General features: G+C 49.8%; 1 protein-coding gene across 10 annotated transcripts in view; it reads left to right on the top strand.

The window, feature by feature from the left end:
• The window catches only part of Hivep3 (HIVEP zinc finger 3), a 428230-nt gene that overhangs the window by 372396 nt on the left and 33821 nt on the right, over positions 1-22013 (top strand). For all 10 annotated transcript variants that reach the window (XM_052717846.1, XM_052717845.1, XM_052717849.1 and 7 more), the window contains one exon: positions 15086-20601. In XM_052717846.1, the coding sequence (XP_052573806.1) occupies positions 15616-20601 (4986 nt within the window). In that variant the 5' untranslated portion in view covers positions 15086-15615. The remainder of the gene's footprint in view (positions 1-15085; positions 20602-22013) is intronic.

The following is a 22013-nucleotide window of genomic DNA, read 5'->3' as shown; positions in this document are numbered from 1 at the left end:
CACAATGGACTGAGTCCTAGCCCATCAATCACTAATTAAGAAAATACCTTACAGCCTGGTCTTATGGAGGCATTTTCTTAACTGAGGTTCCTTCCTCTCCGATGACTTTAGCTTGTGTGAGTTGATCTAAAACTAGGCAAGACACTGCATCATTGTGAACACCATAACCTCAGAGTCACTGGAGGTCATGGCACTCTAGGAAACATCATGCAACCTTGATGTTCTCAAATCAAGGGACTAAGACACTTATGCCAAGAGAAAGAAGCCAAACACAAGGGGCCACATTGCTGGATGATTCTATTTCTGTGAAATTTTCAGAGAAGATGAACTCACAGAGATAGACACCTATGGGGACTTGGAGAAAGGGAGTGTGAAATGACTGCTAATGGGTACAGGGATCCTTTATAGAGTGATAAAAGTGTTCTGGAATTAGATGACTGAGAAATTTTGTGATGATTGATAGAAAGATGCACATGGGCTGTGGATACAGCTCAGTGGTACAGTACTTGCCTGGCAGGAATGAGATTTTTGGCTTTAGTCCCCAACACAAGAGGTGCAGGAAGACTGTAGTGTTGTATAAACGTAACTTTTACTGAGTATAATGGCTTACACCTATAATCCCAGTGTTTGGGAGGCTGAGACAAGAGTCTGAGACCAGCCTGGGCCACCTACTCAGTTCTAGTCCATCATCCTGAGATACAGGGTGAGACCCTAACTCAAAAAGTAATGGTGGAGCTGGCAGGGTGGCTCAGTGGGCAAAGGCACTTGCCGCTAAGCCTAACAACGTGAGTTCAGTCTCCAAGACCCACATGTGGAAGGAGAGGACTGATTCCTGCAAGTTGTCCTCTGACCGCCACATGCTCACCATGACACTTGTATATGCGTGCGCATACAAGCACAATAAACAAAGAAAAAAATGTAATAATAATAATAATAATAGTAAATAATAAATGGTATATACTCTTAAAGGATGAATTTTATGGTATATTGTTATGTATTAGTTTTTCCCAAAGTAAATGACACCTCTAAAGAGTCATATTAGTGAGAAAGAGGCTGGATCAAAATTTAGAAAAATTTCCAGATGTGGTGCATGCCTTTAATCCCAGCACTTGAGAGACAGAGGTAGGCAAACCTCTGTGAGATCAAAGCCAGCCTGGTCTACACAGTGAGTTTCAGGCTAGCTATGGATACATAGGACTCTGTCTCAAAACACAAACAAGTTTAGAAAATTCTATTTAGTAATAGTTAATATACCTGCTTGTTTCAGAAGTTAAGAATTCAGAATTGAGGTGACATCTATAAACTGTCCAATCACTGAGGTTTTCCTTTCTTCATCCATTCATCTACCATTCACTCCCAAACGCCTACAAGTGCCTACTCGGTGTCAGACACAGGACTTGAAGGTGATTCAGACACAGGCCCTCCACTTCTGTGAAAATGTCTAATGAGAGGGTGTGTATGAACAGTCACAAGCCACCCCCACGATCACAGCATGTGTCAGCCGTCACTGACAGCTTCCACTGCAACGTAGAATCTGAGCAGTTCGTTTCACGGAAGTGTGGAGTAGGATGAAGGTTACCAGAGAGTCAGGGAGGTGGGCAGGGACCTGGTCAGTGGGGACCAGGTCACAAGGAAGAGCAAGCCCTGGCACTCTGTCACGCAGGAAGGTGTCTACAGTCAAGAGAATGTAATGTGTGTTTCAGACTAGCTAGCCACAGGATTTCAAATGCTTTCTATCATGAAGAGAGGGGAACTGAATGAGGTGCTGGCTATGCTGATTTCCTCGTTCATTCATGATGTTGTGCATATATGGATCAAACATCACATCCTAGCTGATAAATGTATAAAATTACGTATCAATTGAAAACTCAAAAGCAGGTCAAAAAAGCATTGGTAGCTGTCGTTGCTACAAAAAGGCACTGCGAAGGACCTGGGCTGGAAGGCAGGGCCAGGTCCTTTGGAGGAGAGAAGCCCTATATACTTGAACCCAAACCTCTGGGGAAACCCAGGCAGAGGACTGTGGGACTGGGAGAGATGGAGTTCTGAGCAGTGATTGGGTAGGGTGTGTGGACAGGTGGGAGCAGGGCTGACCCTGAACAGGAAGACATGGACCAGTGTGTGTTTATCTTGCATGGCTGACTTGGTGACCAGCCCTTCTAGTTACGGCCTCCACTAACCACTCCCTGGGGCATGCCCGCCTTGTCTCTGTCCAAGTACCTCAGGAGTCTCCCTGGGTAATTGCCAGGAAGAGCAGCTACATTAACCCTGCTGGCCTAGATGTAGCATCCTGTCTGAGTTCTCTTCAGGCTCTGCATGAAGGGCTCTTGTTAGCACTGAAGATGAGGGCTGGCTGGTGCCCTGGCACTCTGTAAGAGGCCTGCAGTGGCCCTGCAGTGGCCCTGCAGCTAAGCCTTTGTGGGGTCATTTCTCATATCCACTAGCCTCCAGCCTACCATACTTGTTCAGACTCAGGACAGGACAGGAATATAGAGATGAGTCAGATGCCAGGCATTTGGAGTTCTTAGGAAGATGGGCTGAGGAGATGCCTGGATCCATCCCAGCTGCTTCTGCCTCTGTCCCCTCATCTGCACAAGAGGTGAGAAGGGTCCTCCCAGGGAGGCTGTTCTAAAGAACTCATCAGTCATGACGTGATGTCTAGACAATGTGCTTACAGTCCAGGGACAGATGAAGTTGTCATAAACTAGTTCCCTCCCAGGGATGAGTTTAGGTAGAAACAAATGAGACAAGCTGGGAAAGCTAAATTGCCACACTAATTCAAGGTGGGAATACTCTGGTTATCATTGGTGTCATCTGAAATGGAGCTGGAGGCCCATCCCAGAAGAAGAGGGTGACAGTGGTGACCTCAGGGAGAAATTGGTGACAGGTTGGTTTAAGTTAGACAAAGAATGGAGAGTAGGCAGCTGTCAGAGGGGGTGCTGAACCCCTGCAAGTAGGCAGGGAGGGGAGAGGGGCTAGAGTGCAATGGAGAGGTAGAAGAGTGGAAGCTTGAAGATGGTGGGTGGGGTGGACACACTGGGTATCTTGAGAATGGGCAAGAGGGTGAGTGAGGCACAGAGCCCAGAGAGCCAGAGCACCAGTGCCCATAGGCACAGGGAGTCAGCAGGCAGTCAGAGCCAGGGGTGGTCCTGCTGGAGTAATCCATGCTAGGGATAAGATGGACTCAAAATGTCTTTGCAGATCAGACCCCAGAATCCAATTGTACATAACACCCTCTTTCTTCTCACTAGAGGTCGACCTAACTGAGTCGCCTGCAAGATAAGAACAAAGCTATGTCTCTAGCTCCCTACACTCACACAGCACTCCAGTTTTCCCTTGTTTCCTTGAAGTGATGTGAGGAGGTGGTGACATGTCTGTCACTTCTTCTACCTTAGTGTCCTCACCTGTAAAACAGAACCACTATCTACTGCTCAGACTTGAGGATCCAGTGTGCCTCGGGTCACAGTGTACTGGCTCGCCTCAGCCAGGCCCTCTGTCACTGTCCCCGCTGCTCTGAAGTTTGTCCTTCGGTAAAATCCATCCTTTCAACCACCAGGCTTTTTCCAGCAGGCTGTTTATTTTCTCCCGGTTTTTCATGGGCCTGCTATAATGGAGGAACCAGGCTTATGCTGTGGTCCATCCTACTTAGCATTTGGAGTCATTCATTCATTCATTCACTCACTTGTTCATAATGCAATGCACAACCAGCAGCCTGTGCTCAGGGCATTGGAAAACAGAGAGAGAGAGAGTTCCCATTGTGTTCATCTTTGGCCCCAGGCCCCACCCACAGCCTGTGGCCTTCTGCCAGGGTGGAATTTTCAAAAAATCACTTGGCTTGAGTGGAGAAGGGATGTGTGAACTGCAGGGGTTTATTTTTTTTTTTTTAATAGCCTCGGAAAAGTGTACAGGACCCCAGCCTCCTGCCCTGTGAGGACAGAACAGGAGCTTGGAGGACAGCTGAGACCTGCTCCTAGAGGGCATGGCCTATCCCCAAGGGCTTTTAGAATTCAGAAGTTGTCAAAACAGGAAGATCTGGGTCAGGGCCTGAAGTGAGAATTCCTGACCCAAAAATAAGGTTGGAATTCAGTATTTATTAAGATTAACTGAACTCCCATGGCCCTCAAGGAACTGGCCTGGCTGTGTCCTGACCCATGGAATCCTCTACAAGACTGTGTTTGGAGACACCAGGCCACTCAGGTGTGAGGCCTGAGGCACCACCTTACTGGCTGTCAGTATCCTGTCTCTAGGCTGCCCCCAAGCCAAGTGTTCAGGTGTTGATCTTCTTGTCTGTCCCTGGCCTCTCCACAGTGTCCCCTTTAAGAGGATGGATGGGAGCTTCCGCTCTCCACCCTGGAAAACCCCTGTCAGCCACCAGCTTCAATCCTGTTCTCACAGATTCATCCACCCTTTGATAGATGCCATCTGTGTGTCTACAAAGCACGAGGGCACGAATGAGACTGGCTCCTTGCGCTGAAAGAACTTACCTCGAAGGGAGAGAAAAGCCTATGAACAAATAAGTTTCCACCCTGTGAGAAGCAAGAGAGAGGGGCTTTGTGTCCGGGAGCAGAGATGCCAGCAGCTCAAGGCAGCTCAGTGGAGAATGGGAGTGTGGGAACGTGTGGCTTCTAGGAAACAGAACCAATAGAATAGGGAAACGGGGACACACACACACACACACACACACACACACACACACACACACACATCATGTAGATATAAGCCTTGGCTTTGGCAACGGGACTGATAAGAAAATAAATTGTAGCCTGTGACAAAAGAAGCAAATGGGAAGCCCCTGAGATGATAACGGCACCATCCGTGCCAGACACTGTGGTGGTGAGCACTCGAGACAGAGTCCTCCAAACAATCCTGGAAGGGAGAGAGAGAGAGGGTGGGAGAGACAGAGGGAGGAAAGGAGAGAGGGAGAGAAGGAGGGAGGGAGGGAGAGAAAGAGAATGAAACTGAGATTGACATTAAGGAGTTGGCTCCTATAGTTGAGATTTGGCAAGTCCACAGTCTGTAGCGCTGGCCCCAGGAGGCCCCGCAGGGTACAGGGGCAGCCTGCCAGCAGTCACTTACTCCTCTAGAGAAGCCAGTCTTTTTCTGTTAGGATCATCAATTGATTCATAAGGCCCACCCACATGATAGAAGGTGTTCTGTTTTGTGCAAAGTCTATGGATTTAAATGTTAGTCTCGCCTGAAAAATAGCTTCACAGAACCTTCTAGAATAATGTTTGATCAAATATCTAGGACCATGACCTAACCAAGTTGACCTATGAGACTGACTAGCAGCTGGATAGGAAAGACATTGGGGAGTTTGCCACATGGATACAGGAAGGGCATGTCAGCCAATGGGATTGGCTTATGTTGGGAGAACTCTAAGATTTACACAGACTGGAAGAGAGAATGGAGAGAGGTATTAGAGATACAGCCCCCTGGAAGACACCTTGAGAATCAGGTGGTCAGGTCTGCCTAAAATAAGCCTTACAGAGTCCTAAACTGAGGAATCATTGGGAATCAGGTATGCCTTGAACAGCCTCTAGAGCGGTGGTTCTCAACCTATGGGACCCGACCCCTTTGGCAATCTCTATCTCCAAAAATACTTACAGTTTATAACAATAGCAAAATTACGTTATGGTTGGGGGGTCACCACAACATGAGGAACTGTTATTAAAAGGTCGCAGCGTTAGGAAGGTTGAGAACCACTGGTGTAGAGCATGTGATGGAAACCCTTCTCCTGGGTTATTCAGAGTAGACAACACACTGACTCTCAGTTCCTGTGGCTGACAGAGGATGGGACTGATGGATAGGCTTCCTCCAAAGGCTGTCCCTGAGACAGAAAGGGTCAGACCAGCCTGTCAGGTATCTACACAGAAGCCTGAGGCGCCTTGAGCAGTCTGATCACTGATGCTATCCATGGACCATCAGGCTACCAGGAGAACAGTGACCCTAATGTGGGAGCATCAGATGTGCCATGAGGTAGACATGACAGAGTTCCGAGATGACGCTTCTCCATTAGAAGTCCTTTCTGTCCTGACTGCCGGAACTCCAGGTTCTCCCTAGGAATCATCATGATGAGCTAAAAAGGTATTTCTGAGAGAATGACATCATGATAGCTCTGAAAACAAGATAGGAAGCCTCCCATGGGCCATAAATATGCTAAGTCTTAAGAAAATAGGATACACATGAAATGTATAAACAGAATCAGAGCCAAAAACATCACGTCCCAGGATCCAGACATCTAAGTGATTTTCATCCCAGGAATGCCAAGCATAGTTCAAGCTGAACACCAACAAAGCAATGAGCTGGACTGGCTGCCATGCTCCTCACTCTTCAGAAAGTCTATAGAGAGGCACCTCCCACTCTCCATACAGTAATCCCATTAGACAGAGAATCCAATCCCACACAGCAAAGTCTCAAGACCCGTCTGAGAGGCCAGGGGTCAGCTTTAACACTCCAGCAGGTAGTACCAAAAACTAAAAGAAAAAAATTGAATAAGAAAAATTGAAGACCCAAATGGAAAGGCATCACATGTTCATGGACTGGAAGAATTAATGTTATTAAATTTCCATACTGTTCAAAGCAATCTACAGATTTAGTGCAGACCCTATAAAAATACTAACACACTTTTTTTTTTTTTTTTTTTTTTGGTTTTTCGAGACAGGGTTTCTCTGTAGTTTTGCGCCTTTCCTGGAATTCACTTTGTAGACCAGGCTGGCCTCAAACTCACAGAGATCCGCCTGGCTCTGCCTCCCGAGTGCTGGGATTAAAGGTGTGCGCCACCACCGCCCGGCCTAACACACTTTTTACAGAAAGATTAAAAAACAATTTTATAATACGTAGAACCACAAAACTCCTATGAATAACTAAATCCTGAGGAAGAATTAAAAAACTGGAAACATCACACCTCTCAGTTGCAAAATATATTACAAAGCTACAGTAATCAAAGCAGTATGGTATAGACCAGTGGAACAGAATAGAGATCCCAAAATAAAGCCACATTTTACAGTCAACTGTCTTTCAACAAGAGCACCAAGAATACACAGTGTAGATGTGGGATGGGCTATCCACATATGGAAGAATGAAACTGAGTCCTTACTTATACCACACCTGTAAAAACAACTCAGTGGATTAAAGACTCAAATGTAAAACCTAAAGTTGGATCTCATAGTCACACAGGGAAAAAACTTCACAGCATATGTGGACTGGCTGTTAAGATAAGCTCCTTCTTGCTACTATTAAAATCATTGCTATTTGAGGGGCTCAGGATATGACTCAGTGGGTAAAATGCTTGCGTCACAAACCTGAGTTTAGATTTCCAGCACATGTGCACACACGTGCATGCATGCGCACACACACGCACACACACACACACACACACACACACACAAATATATATACATGCACACGTGAAGACCAGAGGACCACTTATAGGAATCACTTTTTTTCTTGTATCATGTGGATACAAGGGATCAAACTTAAGTTATCAGGTTTGGCAGAAAGTGCCTTTACCCACTGAGCCATCTCATCAGCCCCATGATTCTGTGTTTAATCTTTTGCCTCTCTGTTTTCCATATAGGCTGAATCATTCATTCCGAATAGTGCAAAGCAATTTCAAAGTTCCTCTGCATTCTTGTCAACACTTTTTATGTGTATGGTGTGTATGCATGTACATGTGTTCACATGTAGGTGGGCACAGGTGTATGGGTAGGTATGTGTACATGTAGAGGCCTGAGGCTGATTTCAGGTGCCTTTCTTGATCACTCCCACTGTGTGTATTGAGTCACAATCTCCCACTCAAACCCAGAGCTTGCATATTGGGCTTGTCTAGCTAGCCCCGGCTTGCTCTGGGGGTCTTCTCTCTCTACCTCCTGAGGTCTGGCATTCCATGCAGCCTGCCTGACATCATCCAGGTGCTGGGGACCTGAACTCAGCAGGCTCTTTACCCACAGAGACACTTCACACTCTCCTTTCTTTCTTGATAGCAGCATTGCTGACTAACATGAGTGAGAAGGCACTGGGCTCTGGCTTGAATTTCTTTTCCCTAATCATCGGCAACGTTAGGCATCTTTTCGTGAGCTTATTGGTCATTTTTGATCTTCAGGGAAATGTCTGTTGGAGTTGATGTGCTTGCCTTTGTTGTTACTGGATCGTAGGCACTCTTTATGTGTGCCTGGTATTGGGTCTTTGTCAGGGATATAACTGCAAACATTTTCTCATTCTATCAGCTTTTCCACCCACCTCTGTTGGCTTGACCTTTGACATACAGGCATTACTGACCTTGATGTCATCCAGTTTAATCTTTCCTGGTTTTGCTTTGTGTTGTGCTTTTTAAAATTTCCAGTTCCAATACCAGAGGGCTTTTCCTGTGTGTTTTCTTCTATGAGTTTTATAGTTTTAGCTTTTGTGGTGAGGTCTTGTTTCCATTTGGGCTTAACTTTGGCCATTTTCAGTTGGGCTGGCCCTGTACTGAGAAGATCCATGAACTACTTGAGGTGGAGCAGATAAAGGAAGCAGTGTGTTGCAGAGCGATTGTGACTGCACACCACTGCTGGACAGCAATGGCCACCCGCCACCCAGGAGGGAAGACAGAGACTGTAGACAGTGCCCTTGTTCACTGTGGGCATGCGCAGTCACCATCAGTGATCTGCCTTCCTAGTACATTTATAGAATGTGTGTTTCTATGTGTGTGCACCCACCTGCATGCCTCTGTGTGTGTGTGTGTGTGTGTGTGTGTGTGTGTGTGTGTGTGCCTGCTTCTCTGGTATGTGTGTGTGTGTGTGTGTGTGTGTGTGTGTGTGTGTGTGTGTGTGTGCCTGCTTCTCTGGTATATGTGTGTGTGTGTGTGTGTGTGTGTGTGTGTGTGTGTGTGTGTGTGTGTGCCTGCTTCTCTGGTATATGTGTGTGTGTGTGTGTGTGTGTGTGTGTGTGTGTGTGTGTGTGTGGTAAATGTTGCCATGTGTTCTTTCCTTAATTAAAAAAATATTGCATTTATCTATCAACTGTGTGTATATGTGTGGGCACATGTGTGCCATGGTACATATGTGGATATCAGAGGACAATTTGTGGATGTCGGGTCTCTCCTCCCACCATGCGGATTCCAGAAATTCCAGATTGACCTCAGGTCATCTGCCTTGGCAGCAAGCACCCTTACCCACTGAGCCGTCTTGCCACCTGCCCTGTTGTAGCTTGCTCTATATGTTGCCCTTCATGGTAGACGGAAGAACCCTAACTACCTACCTAGGCAGCTTGTGGATGGGTGTGTCTTTTGAACCCCTGTCACTTAAACAAAATGTGGTCAAAAGGCAGCTGGAGGCCTGCTGGAAGCTGACAGGCATGCAGGTTTGTGGAATCCAGGTCTGTTCCAGGCAGCGATCCTGGCACAGAGCAGTGGCCAGAAGACCCGAGTCTGACCCAGTCTCCCGACTGGCTCTTGCTTTCCCCAGGGTCTCCTCGCTAGCACTTCCTGGCTCATTGAAGATAAAATAGGTCGACCTAAGTTCACAAATGCCCACTGAGTTCTCTCAGGTGTCCAGACATCGCTTTGGATGCTTCTGGAAAAGGCAGATATAAATAAATGACAAGCTAGGAGGGTGGCATGCTAACTAGATAGATAACAATGGGCAGCCCAGTCTGCGAATTAGCCCCAGGCATTGGGCTTCACCAGGCCCCTGCTGAGACAGCTGCTGAACCAGTGCTGGCTCCTTTTCAGCGTCACAGGAGCAAGACATCAGCGTGGTAGACACTTTCCCAGGTAAAAGAAAGCACGAAGAAGTTCTTAACAAGGCCAGCCCTCAGGGCGGGAAGAAAGGCTGCTGGGAGTGGTAAGCTTTGCCCTCCATTGGTGCTGGGACTCAGAGATGAGCCCTGTCTGCAAGGCTGTGTGACCCAGGCCCGCAGGGTCTCCACTGCAGAAGGCACCTGGTGGCCCTGACTCAGCTGTGGGCTCTGCTGCTAGGACACTTTGTGATTTGTGCCTCCGTTTCCTAATATGTAAGACAGGCTTGCGGAGGCAGCTTGGCGGCGGGGTTGTCGTGGAGAAGAGATGAGCTGGTTTACTCAGATCCCTAAGAACAGTCCTGACATGAACAGGGATTCGAAGTCCCTGTCCATGTCCCAGACCCAGAACCTGGGTGTGCGCCATCACCGCCTCTTATCACTGCACCAGTATCCCAGGGTGACCGACGCAGGACAGCGCACTCTGGCTTTATCCTTGCTGCGTAATGGCTGTGAATCTTGTTCCTGGTTTCTCTGTGGATGTCACCGGAGACTTCAACCTCTCTGATGACAGTAGTTTCACCTTGGTCCCCGGGTCTCACAGGAAGGCAGATCTCAACCAGACACAACCCACTAGGCTTTCCTGCACTCCCCTCTGTACAAACAGGTTGTGGTGTTTAATCAGTGCTCAGAAATCAAAAGCCCTCTCTCTAGGTCTCAGAATTACATGAGAGGTGAATTTAAGACTAAGAAGAAGAAGAGTCAGAGATGAGCTGTCTAAGGAAAATTGTTTGAGTGTCCCTGAGAGCGAGCAGCCCCTTCCCCCATGTGTTACTACAGGGACAAACGTGGTCCAAGTGACTGAGGCTAATGAGTACTAAGTTTTGCTTATTATAACACAACACCTGAGGTAAAGCGGTAAAGAGAAAAGGTTTCTTTTGTTCATCGTTTGGGGAGCTGACCTCACTCTGGTCCAGCTTCCTTCTGCGGCTCCCTGACCACTTCACTCCGAATCTCCAGGCTGACATCCTCATGTCTGCCCCATCTAGCTGCCATCTGACCTCATAAGTGAGGCACCATACTCAGTCTTGCCCACACACAAGTGTGTGAACACAAACACCACACAGACATCTTTAGGGGACACTGATAATACGGTGTCGTGAAGCCAGAATGCTTACTGCTCACGTCCTGTCCAGCCTGTGGTCTTGAGTCCTGGATTCCCATCTATTCAAAGTGGAAAGGTTCGCTTTGCTGGCAATTTGAGATCAGCATGCTTTATTGACTAGCAGTAAAATCTGTGACCACACTTTGGTATAACTGGGGTGGGAGGTGTTAATTACTAGCAAAGAACCTTGTCAGAACCTCTAAGTCTAGGCTGAAGGTTGCATAAGAGCTCCCTGGGCATGAAGTTCCTGCCTTTGCCTCACCTCAACCTTATCTCACTTGGGCAGTTGCCTAGCACCTCAGCCTAGAGCCTGAAGTGGGTCCCAGCTAGTGTCCTGACAGTGGTAGTGGCCTACCTGGCCTGACAGGGCCCAGTTCCTGGCTCCCCCAGCCTCAGGGTGTCCCCTTCAGGTTCTGGCCATGTCATTGTAGAACTAGATTTCAAAGGAGTTTTCCAACTTATCTTCAGGCTTCAGGCCACCTTGCCTTGAACCTGTTGCAGTCTCTGTTACATGCTTTTCCCTGAGACCTTGATGGCTCTAGCCCCAGCGAGCTCTGACTACTTTCTTGTTGAATTGTTTCCATAGACAAGCCTATGGAAGTTTCCAGAATGGGCGCTGATTGGCCTGCTTTATTAACCAATTAGCTGTTGAAAACCAGCTTCTCCTCATGGTTATCAGTTGGCTTCTAAGGGACCATGGCCTCAGGGGCAAATGACATGAACCCTGTGGCTATTCTGTGACCATCTGTAAAGGACATCTGTCTTCTCCATGGCTTGAAAGGGAGCCCTGAAACTCTGCTCCATTATTCTGGAGATTTATCTGGTGTTCTCATTAATTATCTGTAAAGTGTCCTTTTCTCTGTCACTTCAGACATGCTCAGAACCAAGGCAAGTGGGAAAGAGATGTTTTTCACATGTCTAGGTCACAAGGGTCAGCTAGGTCCTGCTAAAGAGTAACCAACACCTGCTCACATCACATCTGAATTTGACATGATCCAAGACTGATCCAAGACCTTCAGTCCCCACTTCCCTTCCAATGCCCTGGCAACAATTACCTGCACCTGTCCTACATTATGGTAGAACAGGACACAGAGGGTACTGGCCCTGAGGTTGGAGACCCTGAGTAGCCATGACTGGTTGGCCCCATCATGGTTCAGGGGCCCTGAATGCAGAGTAAAGGTGTGACCTGGAGCCTCAGAGGTCCTGACTCTGCACCCTGGGACCCTAAAAAACCTCTAGGAAAGAACGAGACCCAGCCCCTGATATAGGCTAGTTAATGACCTAGGCAGGCAATGTAGTCCCAATGAGTAACCTGATGGCCCAATAGTCATCTCTTTCCCTCAGCATCCTATCTTCTCTCCCTGGTCCTGAGAATCACACCAGACCCCAACCACCTCCCCTACCTGTCCCTGGATAGTGCTGGGGTTAAATGGAAGGAAACCACAGTACCAGACAATGTGTGCTCCTCTGCCAACTGGCCCCCTCATCTCCAGGCATGCTGTGGGGTCTCCATCTATTGGAAGAAGCAATGCTTATCACCAGTTTGAGTTTGCAGGCCCTTGTACCAAAGAATAGAGAGACAGAAATAACAATCAATCCACTACTACCACGTAGCACACAGAGGCCTTTCCACACCTCCCCAAAAGACACAATGAACAAGGCTGGAAGGCCCAGCCCAGAGAGCAATTTTCCCCTGTAAGGTATACAGCATACCCCTCCTCAGACATTAGAAACCCTGGCACTTCTGTCTCCCTTCACTCAGATGAGAAAAGCAGGGCAGTGCCACCAGGACAGGGCCCAGCCTAGCCAGACCCCCCACTTCCCCTCCAGCAGCACAGTGAAGTTCAGACAGAAGCAGAAAAACCAGGGCTGCATTCAGACTCTACACACCTGACGTGTTCCCTGCTGCAGACACAGTGGTGTCCTGTGGACCAACAGGGAGCCCTAGGCTTCAGTGCCCATTCCTCACGAGAGCCACAGGGAACGTTACTGAGGTGGGGACAAGCCTGGCACTGCCACTAAATTGTGTGGCTCTTAGGACAAACTCGGCGCTCCTTGCATCCCATGGTCCCCTCATCTCTAGAACTCTGCTGCTTAAGCTAGAGAGTTGAGTCCTTGAAAAATACCCCTTACTGAGTTTGGGCTTCCATTGGCAAAACCTGCATTTGCTAAAAGGATGTCGTTGAAGGCAGAGAGGACCTTCATCATTTCCTGCCCCTGACTGAAGTGTCACATGAAAAGGGTCTTTCCTAGCAGCCCTTGAGTTCTTGCAAGGAACTTAGCTCTCTCTTCCTCCATGGCTTCCTTTCTACACTAGATCACATTTCCCTTTTCTCCACGACTGCCAGGAAGCACATATGAAAATGTGCAGCTGAACTATAGAAATTCTGTAAGTACTTATGACTGGCTCGACAAAACTCTTTCACCCCACCAACCCTAACTTGCTGCTCCCATTTATGTTTTCTTGGTTCCAATTTGTTATTTGTGGTTATTATTTAATTATAGATTATTGTAATTACCTTACACTCTTTGCAGAATAAAGATGTCAAAAACACAAAAGAAGTACATTTACAAGATGTAACGTTTAGCCAAAAGAAGGTCATCTGCCTCCCACAGCAAAAACCAGGCCCTAACTACTGGCATTTGACAGGAGGTTGAGCCTTGCTGAATTGTTCATCCTCTGTGGAAGTGTAGTGTGTGAGTTCTTCAAGTCTCTGCCAGGGGAAGGAGGGAACCTGGGTCAGGATACCAGGGGCAGGGAACACTTACCGAAGACAGAAGCAGAGAAATCCTCACAGGAGGATGAGGTGGGCAACACAGAAGAAAGGCACCATGGGTAAACTGCCTCAGAGGCCTGGGTCAGGTGCTGCCATTGTCTCTTAGAATCTGAGACCTTGCAGGGCACAGATGAATCCCTATACTCTGGAAGCTGAGGCAGAAGGGTTGTAATTTCAAGGCCAGCCTGGGCTACATAGCAAGATCCTGCTTCAAAAACAAATCCAGGGCTGGGAGGTGGCTCAGTGGTCAATGGTGCTTACCAAGCATGTGCAAAGCCCTAGACTTGATCCCCAGCACCGCCAAAAGCAAAAACCAAACAAGCAAACAAGAGTCCGGGCCTTCAGTAAGCCGCCTGCCTTGGCTGGACCACAGTTTGCTCATCTGGAATGATAGGAAGGTGTGTGAGATGAAGTCACAGTGGCCTCCAACTCTGAAATCTGACTTCCTCCCTAGAGGGAAGGACTCTGAGAATCCTTCTGAACCCAGGGAAACTGGACTATCCAACATCCAGCTATCCTCAAGAGCTGCAGGCCATTTACCTCCCAACTTGACAAGGACCTCCATTCTGACCTTTGCACATTTGGGGAACAGGAAAAGGCTGCAAAGTACTGGGTGGTGGTGACACACACCTTTTATCCTAGCACTTGAGAGGCAGAAGTAGGCAAATCTCTGAGTTTGTGGCCAATCTGGTCTATAGGGAAAGTTCCAGGACAACCAATGCTACACAGAGAAACCCTGTCTCGAAAAACCAAAACCCGAAAAAAAGACTGCAAAGCTGGAGAGATCTTCTGGAAGATTCCCCATTTCCTGGAGAGTGTTGGGATCAATCTGGTAGTCACAGCCAGCTTGAGGTGCCCCCATGGGCCATTCCCCGTCCTTTGCTGCTTTGCCCAAAAACAAGATAGGGAGTGAGTGATACTTCTCAAGGACATGCATATCTAGGGCCAGAGAAACTAATGGTTAACAATCTATCCCTTGGAAAGCTCATCCCGGCATCCTCAGGCTCTTCCTCTGCCCCACCCCTCCAGGACCATCTCTCCCTCCTCGGCAGCATCCTTGTCCATTTCTTCATGAACTCTGCTGCAGGCCACAGGAGCAGTCCAGACAGGACTTCTGTTATCCTTATTCCAGATTCACAGCAGAGGCTTGGCAGGCCCAGGCTCACTGGAACTGGGTTGCAGGGCAGGGATGGGGGCCCAGGCCTCTAGCCCCCAGTAACCCCACAAGACCAGTGTCAGAAGTACTGGTTCTGTGGAGGCAGTGGTGCAGGATGTCCACAGGGAGCTGGGGGTTCTACATCCTGCTTGAATTGTCTCTGGCTAATGTTTAGGGAGTCTTAGCCAGCTTTAACCCTGCACCTTGTTTGCCCAACATGTGGACAGCCTCAGTAAATCTTTTTCCTTTGTTGTGTGTGTGTTTTTTTCCCCATAGAAGACCGTGATTTCTCCTCTGAACCTGTTAACCTCCAATACAGAACTCAAGGGGAGAAGAGGCCAGAGCCGAGCTGCCCTAGCATCCCAGTGTGGCACCTCTCCAGCCAGGACCAGAGATGACAAGACAGATGTCTCCAACCTTTAGCTGTTCACACAGCACACAGGGGACTCATGGGGGCCGCTTGTCACTGCCAATCAAACCCACTCAATGGCAATACTGACATCTTTCATGCTGTTTTCAAGACAGACACTCAGGCAGAAAATGCCAGTGTGCTTCCTGTCTGCAGAGTAGAGGGCCATGCCACACCAATATGAACAGTGTGGACCCCAAGACCTGCTCTGAGTCCACTTGCAGCCACTAACACTTGGAGAGAAAAAAAAAAGTCCAACCCCCAAAGCCATCGTGGGGTTGGCTTCCACAGCTCTTGACCAATGTGGCCAAAGCTAAACACCTCGGGACTCTTGGATTGCTCATAAATGCGACCCACCCCAAACTCCCTGAGTAGCATCTGAAGTCTTGTGAAGGTCATGGATCCGGAACAAAGCGTCAAGTGCACCAAGAAGGCTGATGGAAGTCCCCGGAAGCGGCTGACCAAAGGAGAAGCCATTCAGACTAGTGTTTCTTCCAGCGTCCCGTATCCAGGCAGCAGCACCACTGCTCCCTCAGAGAGTGCCACCCAGGAGCTCCTAACCCCGCAGCCTTTCTCAGGCCCCTCGGTGGTTCTTAGAGAAGGCTCTCAGGAGAAAACCGGCCAGCAGCAGAAGCCTCCCCGGAGGCCCTCCATCGAGGCCTCAGTCCACATCTCACAGTTTCCACAGCACCCTCTGACACCAGCATTCATGTCCCCTGGCAAACCAGAGCATCTCCTAGAGGGGTCTACGTGGCAGCTGGTTGACCCCATGAGGCCTGGACCCTCAGGCTCCTTTGTGGCCCCTGGGCTACATCCGCAGGGCCAGCTCATCCCATCCCATGCTTCCATCCTTCCTCCCGAGGACCTGCCTGGCATCCCTAAGGTCTTTGTGCCCCGTCCCTCCCAGGTCTCCCTGAAGCCCACAGAAGAGGCACATAAGAAAGAGAGGAAACCACAGAAGCCAGGGAAGTATATCTGCCAGTACTGCAGCCGGCCCTGCGCCAAGCCCAGTGTGCTCCAGAAGCACATTCGTTCACACACGGGCGAGAGGCCCTACCCCTGTGGCCCCTGTGGCTTCTCCTTCAAAACCAAGAGTAACCTTTATAAGCACAGGAAGTCCCATGCCCACCGCATCAAAGCCGGTCTGGCTTCCGGCTCCAGCAGTGAGATGTACCCACCCGGGCTGGAGATGGAGAGGATCCCTGGGGAAGAGTTTGAGGAGCCTACCGAGGGAGAAAGCACAGACTCCGAGGAGGAAACTGGTACCACACCAGGTCCCCCCACAGAGGTTCTCCCCAAATCTAAGCACCCCCTGCTCTCAAGTGGCTTATACAGCTCAGGGAGCCACAGTTCCAGCCAGGAACGCTGCTCTCTGTCCCAGTCAAGCACGGCACCATCGCTTGAGGACCCCACCCCATTTGCAGAAGCCTCATCGGAACATCCCCTGACCCATAAACCCGAAGACACACACACCATCAAGCAGAAGCTGGCACTCCGCCTGAGTGAGAGGAAGAAGCTGATTGAGGAGCAGACATTCCTGAGCCCAGGGAGCAAAGGCAGCACGGAGTCTGGGTACTTCTCACGCTCTGAGAGCGCTGAGCAGCAGGTCAGCCCCCCTAACACCAATGCCAAGTCCTACGCAGAGATCATCTTTGGCAAGTGTGGGCGGATTGGGCAGCGGACTTCCATGCTGGCATCCACCTCCACCCAGCCCCTGCTGCCCCTGTCTGCTGAAGACAAGCCCAGCTTGGTGCCTCTGTCTGTGCCCCGGACACAGGTGATCGAACACATCACAAAGCTCATCACCATCAATGAGGCTGTGGTGGACACCAGTGAGATTGACAGTGTGAAGCCCAGGAGGAGTTCTCTGACCAGGCGCAGCAGCGTGGAGTCCCCGAAATCCAGCCTCTACCGGGAGTCACTATCATCCCATGGGGAGAAGACGAAGCCCGAACAACAATCGCTGTTGAGCCTCCAGCACCCGCCCAGCTCCACGCACCCTGTGCCTCTCCTGAGAAGCCACTCAATGCCTTCCGCAGCCTGCACCATCAGCACCCCCCACCATACCTTCCGTGGGAGCTACTCCTTCGACGACCACATTGCTGACCCCGAAACCCCCAGCCGCAGTAGTCCCATGTTTACCTCCCACCCACGGATGCTGAAACGCCAGCCAGCCATTGAACTACCTTTGGGAGGTGAGTACAGTTCCGAGGAGCCTGGACCAAGCAGCAAAGACCCCACCTCCAAGCCCTCTGATGACCCAGAATCCAAGGAAAGCGACCTTACCAAAAAGACCAAGAAGGGGTTGAAAACAAAAGGCGTGAGCTATGAATGTACCATCTGTGGTGCTCGGTACAAAAAGAGAGATAATTATGAAGCTCATAAGAAGTACTACTGCTCTGAGCTCCAAATCACAAAAGCCCACTCTGCAGGTGCTCATGAAGTGGAAAAGACTCAGGCTGAGCCTGAGCCCTGGTCCCAGATGATGCATTATAAACTAGGGGCCACCTTGGAACTCACTCCATTGAGAAAAAGACGGAAGGAGAAGAGCCTTGGGGATGAGGAAGAGCCACCTGCCTTTGGCAGCCCTGGCCCATCAGACCCAGCTCGTATCCTTCCCTTGGAGTCCACCAAGTCACCAGCAGAACCAAGCAAATCAGTTCCCTCCTTAGAGGGACCCACGAGCTTCCAGCCAAGGACTCCCAAGCCAGGGACTGGATCAGAACCAGGGAAGGAGAGGAGAAAAATGTCCAAAGAAATTTCTGTCATCCAGCACACCAGCTCCTTTGAGAAGTCTGACCCACTGGAGCAGCCGAGCAGCCTGGAAGAAGAAAAGCCCGTGGCCCAGTTCTCATCCCCACCACCTGCCCCCCATGGGCGCTCAGCTCACTCCCTGCAGCCGCGGTTGGTCCGCCAGCCCAACATTCAGGTTCCAGAGATCCTGGTGACAGAAGAGCCGGACAGGCCAGACACAGAGCCCGAGCCACCCCCAAAGGAGCCCGAGAAGACAGAGGAATTCCAGTGGCCCCAGCGCAGCCAGACGCTGGCACAGCTCCCAGCAGAGAAGCTGCCACCCAAGAAAAAGAGACTCCGCTTAGCCGAGATGGCACAGTCCTCAGGGGAGTCCAGCTTTGAGTCCTCCGTGCCTCTGTCTCGAAGCCCAAGCCAGGAGAGCAGCATCTCTCTGAGTGGTTCCAGCCGCTCGGCTTCCTTCGACAGGGAGGATCACGGAAAAGCTGACGCCCCTGGGCCCTCATCAGACACACGCTCCAAAACCCTGGGCACCCACATGCTGACTGTCCCCAGCCACCACCCACACGCCCGAGAGATGCGAAGGTCAGCTTCAGAGCAGAGCCCCAATGTGCCCCACTCCTCACACATGACTGAGACCCGAAGCAAATCCTTTGACTATGGCAGCTTGTCCCCGACAGGACCCTCTGTAACAGTGCCTGCAGCTCCGCCACCCCCAGCCGCTCCACCAGAAAGAAGAAAATGCTTTCTGGTGAGACAGGCCTCCCTCAGCCGACCTCCAGAAGCAGAGCTGGAGGCCACCCCCAAGGGAAAACAAGAGAGCAGCGAGGAGCCCTCAGCCAGCCAGCCTCCCACCAAAAGCTCCGTGCCCCAGATCTCCGTGACTACCATACAAGGTGGGCCCTCAGAAGGCAAGAGCCAGATACAGGACAGGCCCCCACTGGGGTCCAGCCCACCCTACACAGAAGCCCTGCAAGTGTTCCGACCTCCTGGCACCCAGCTGCCCCCACCAGTCTCCCTCTTCTCCTTGCAGCACCTCTTGCCTCAGGAGCAAGAACAGTCCTCTGAGTTCTTCCCCACTCAAGCCATGGCCAGCCTCCTCCCCTCGCCATACTCCATGCCCCCACTCCCACCTTCCTTGTTCCAGACTCCACCACTTCCACTGCAGCCTACTGTGCTACACCCCAGCCAGCTCCATCTCCCCCAGCTCCTGCCTCACCCTGCAGATATCCCCTTCCGGCAGCCCCCTTCCTTCCTCCCCATGCCATGCCCTGCCTCCTCAACCCTCTCTGGATATTTCCTGCCTCTACAATCCCAGTTTGCATTGCAGCTCCCTGGTGAAATAGAAAGCCACTTGCCCCCAGTCACAACCAGCCTGGCCCCTCTGGCAACAGGACCTTCTGGCCCCTCCAGCAGCACAGAATATAGCAGTGACATCCAGCTGCCCCCTGTGACTCCCCCAGCTACCTCCCCAGCTCCCACATCAGCCCCAACATTGACCCTGCCTGCCTGTCCAGATGCTATGGTGTCACTGGTTGTTCCCGTCCGCATCCAGACCCACATGCCGTCCTACGGGAGTGCCATGTATACCACCTTGTCTCAGATCTTGGTCACACAGTCTCAAGGCAGCTCAGCAAGTATGGCTCTTACCAAGTATGAGGACCCTTCCTCCAAAGGGATGACTGTGTGGGGGGCTGAGGTATATGAGGCTGGCCCTGGACCATCTAGCATAAGCAAGGAGCAAAGCAGAGGTTTCCAGACACCATATCTGAGAGTGCCTGAGAGGAAAGGCACATCACTGTCCTCGGAGGGTACCCTGAGCCTGGAGGGGTGCTCATCCACAGCCGGTGGAAGCAAGCGTGTCCTCTCTCCTGCTGGCAGTCTTGAACTTACCATGGAAACCCAGCAGCAGAAAAGAGTAAAAGAGGAGGAGGCTTCCAAGGCAGATGAAAAATTGGAGCTGGTGAGCACTTGCAGTGTGGTGCTGACCAGTACAGAGGACAGGAAGAGGACAGAGAAGCCCTATGTGGGCAGCCAAGGCCAGAGCAGGAGGGAGGCAGAAACACTGTCTAGCTTGCCTTCAGATCCATCCGACCCAAAAGAGCTTTCTCCCCTCTCTTATCCCACATTGCCCCATGGGACAGCCCCAGGCTCAGAGGCTTTGAAAGAATATGCTCAACCATCTAGCAAAGCTCACCGAAGAGGGCTGCCTCCACTGAGTATAAAGAAAGAAGATCCAAAGGAACAGCCTGACCTCCCTCCCCTGGCACCCCCTAGCTCTCTGCCTCTGTCAGACACTTCCCCCAAACCAGCCAAATTGCAAGAAGGTACGGACTCAAAGAAGGTACTTCAGTTCCCCAGCCTCCACACGACCACTAATGTCAGTTGGTGCTATTTAAACTACATTAAGCCAAATCACATCCAGCATGCAGATAGGAGGTCCTCTGTTTACGCTGGTTGGTGCATAAGTTTGTACAACCCCAACCTTCCAGGGGTTTCCACTAAAGCTGCTTTGTCCCTTCTGAGATCTAAGCAGAAAGTGAGCAAAGAGACATACACCATGGCCACAGCTCCGCATCCTGAGGCAGGAAGGCTGGTGCCATCCAGCTCCCGAAAGCCCCGCATGACAGAGGTAAGTTCAGCCTTGTTCTAGTCATCATGCTAAAGTTTGTGCTGAGCTTTTAAAGCCACATTGTCTTCTTGCTAGGTTTGTAGAATTAAAGCCAGCTTTGAGGGACGGGACAGATTTTTTTCTCTGGAAGTTGTGACCTTATAAGGAAATATGTTCATTGGGTTTCTCTGCTCTTGTGTTCCTAACATAATTGGAATAATGTAATCAGGAAAGTCTCCCTACTTTCCCACAAGCTTCTACTGTACTGTAGAAAGTTTAGTCTCAGCAAGGTAAAGAGCAATTCTCCAAAGGACATAGTTGGGAAGTTTTATTGGTGAGATGCTTTTACCATTTTAGAACTTTATTCCAACCCTTTCCCATGGGGGTTCTCCCTTGCCCTACTAGTCTCTTTCAACTTTTCTTATTTTATCTGTGTCTGCTGTTTTTATCCTTCACATTTGATACAAATCACTCCTGAAATATTCCCTTTCCTGTAAGATGGCACGTAGAACTGGGCTGCAGTGCACCTCTCCACCTATAGGAGGCAGTGACACTCCACAGTTTGAGCCATCTGTGCTACAGAGTAGCAGTAGGCTCTCAATTTATTCTTTCATTGCCTCTGACCTGGACTACTTCAAGAGCTATGAAATAAAGTTTCCCAGCTAATTTAAGAAGTTTGAAATCCAACAATTTCAATTTGTGTAAGAACACAACACTTTACACAGACAAGGCTATGCCGTGACCTGTGCTGGCCTAGTGTGACAAAATACCCCTACACAAGCAGCTTAAGGGAGAAAATATTTATTTTGGTTTATAGTTTCAAAATGATACAATTCATCATGGCAGGAAAGGCATATGGAAGCTAGCTGGTTGCATTGCTTCCACATTCAGATAGTAGAGAATGAATAAGAAGTAGAGCCAGACCATAAATTTCTCAAGGTCCTCCCCACAACCACCCACATCCTCCAGTGAGGGTCCACCTCCTAAAGGTTAACAACCTTCCCAAACAACATCACCAGCTGATATGGGGACCTTTCACATTCAAACCATACTTGAAATTTGTACAGCGGCCAGTGGTCTTGTTTGGTGCCAAGCCCTGTTCTGGACCCTGGGACCTAGTCACTGCTCACCTCCCCATGTAAAGCAGCATCGCCTCCATTCTACAAATGAGGGAACCTGGGGTCAGAGGCTGAAAGCGGTCAAGGACCTGGGGCAAATATTGGGCAAATCCAGAATCTGAAACCAGACCTATCTGGTTGCAAAGAGTATCTATTTTGTTTTTTAGTTACTGGAGGAATGAAACTTTTGAAAGATAATTGCAAATTTAATGATGTATGATGTTCACAAGCAACCATTCCAACCAGGTGCTTTGACCAAATACCACATAGACACTGGAGCCCTGACTCTATTGTATACCTGGAAGCAGACCTGTG

This window comes from Peromyscus californicus, unplaced genomic scaffold (genome assembly GCF_007827085.1).
Source record: "Peromyscus californicus insignis strain IS unplaced genomic scaffold, ASM782708v3 Scaffold_5__1_contigs__length_169319896, whole genome shotgun sequence".
Classification (NCBI taxonomy): domain Eukaryota; kingdom Metazoa; phylum Chordata; class Mammalia; order Rodentia; family Cricetidae; genus Peromyscus; species Peromyscus californicus.
The sequence above is the reverse complement of the archived record's forward strand: the minus strand, read 5'-3'. Positions and strand labels throughout refer to the sequence as shown.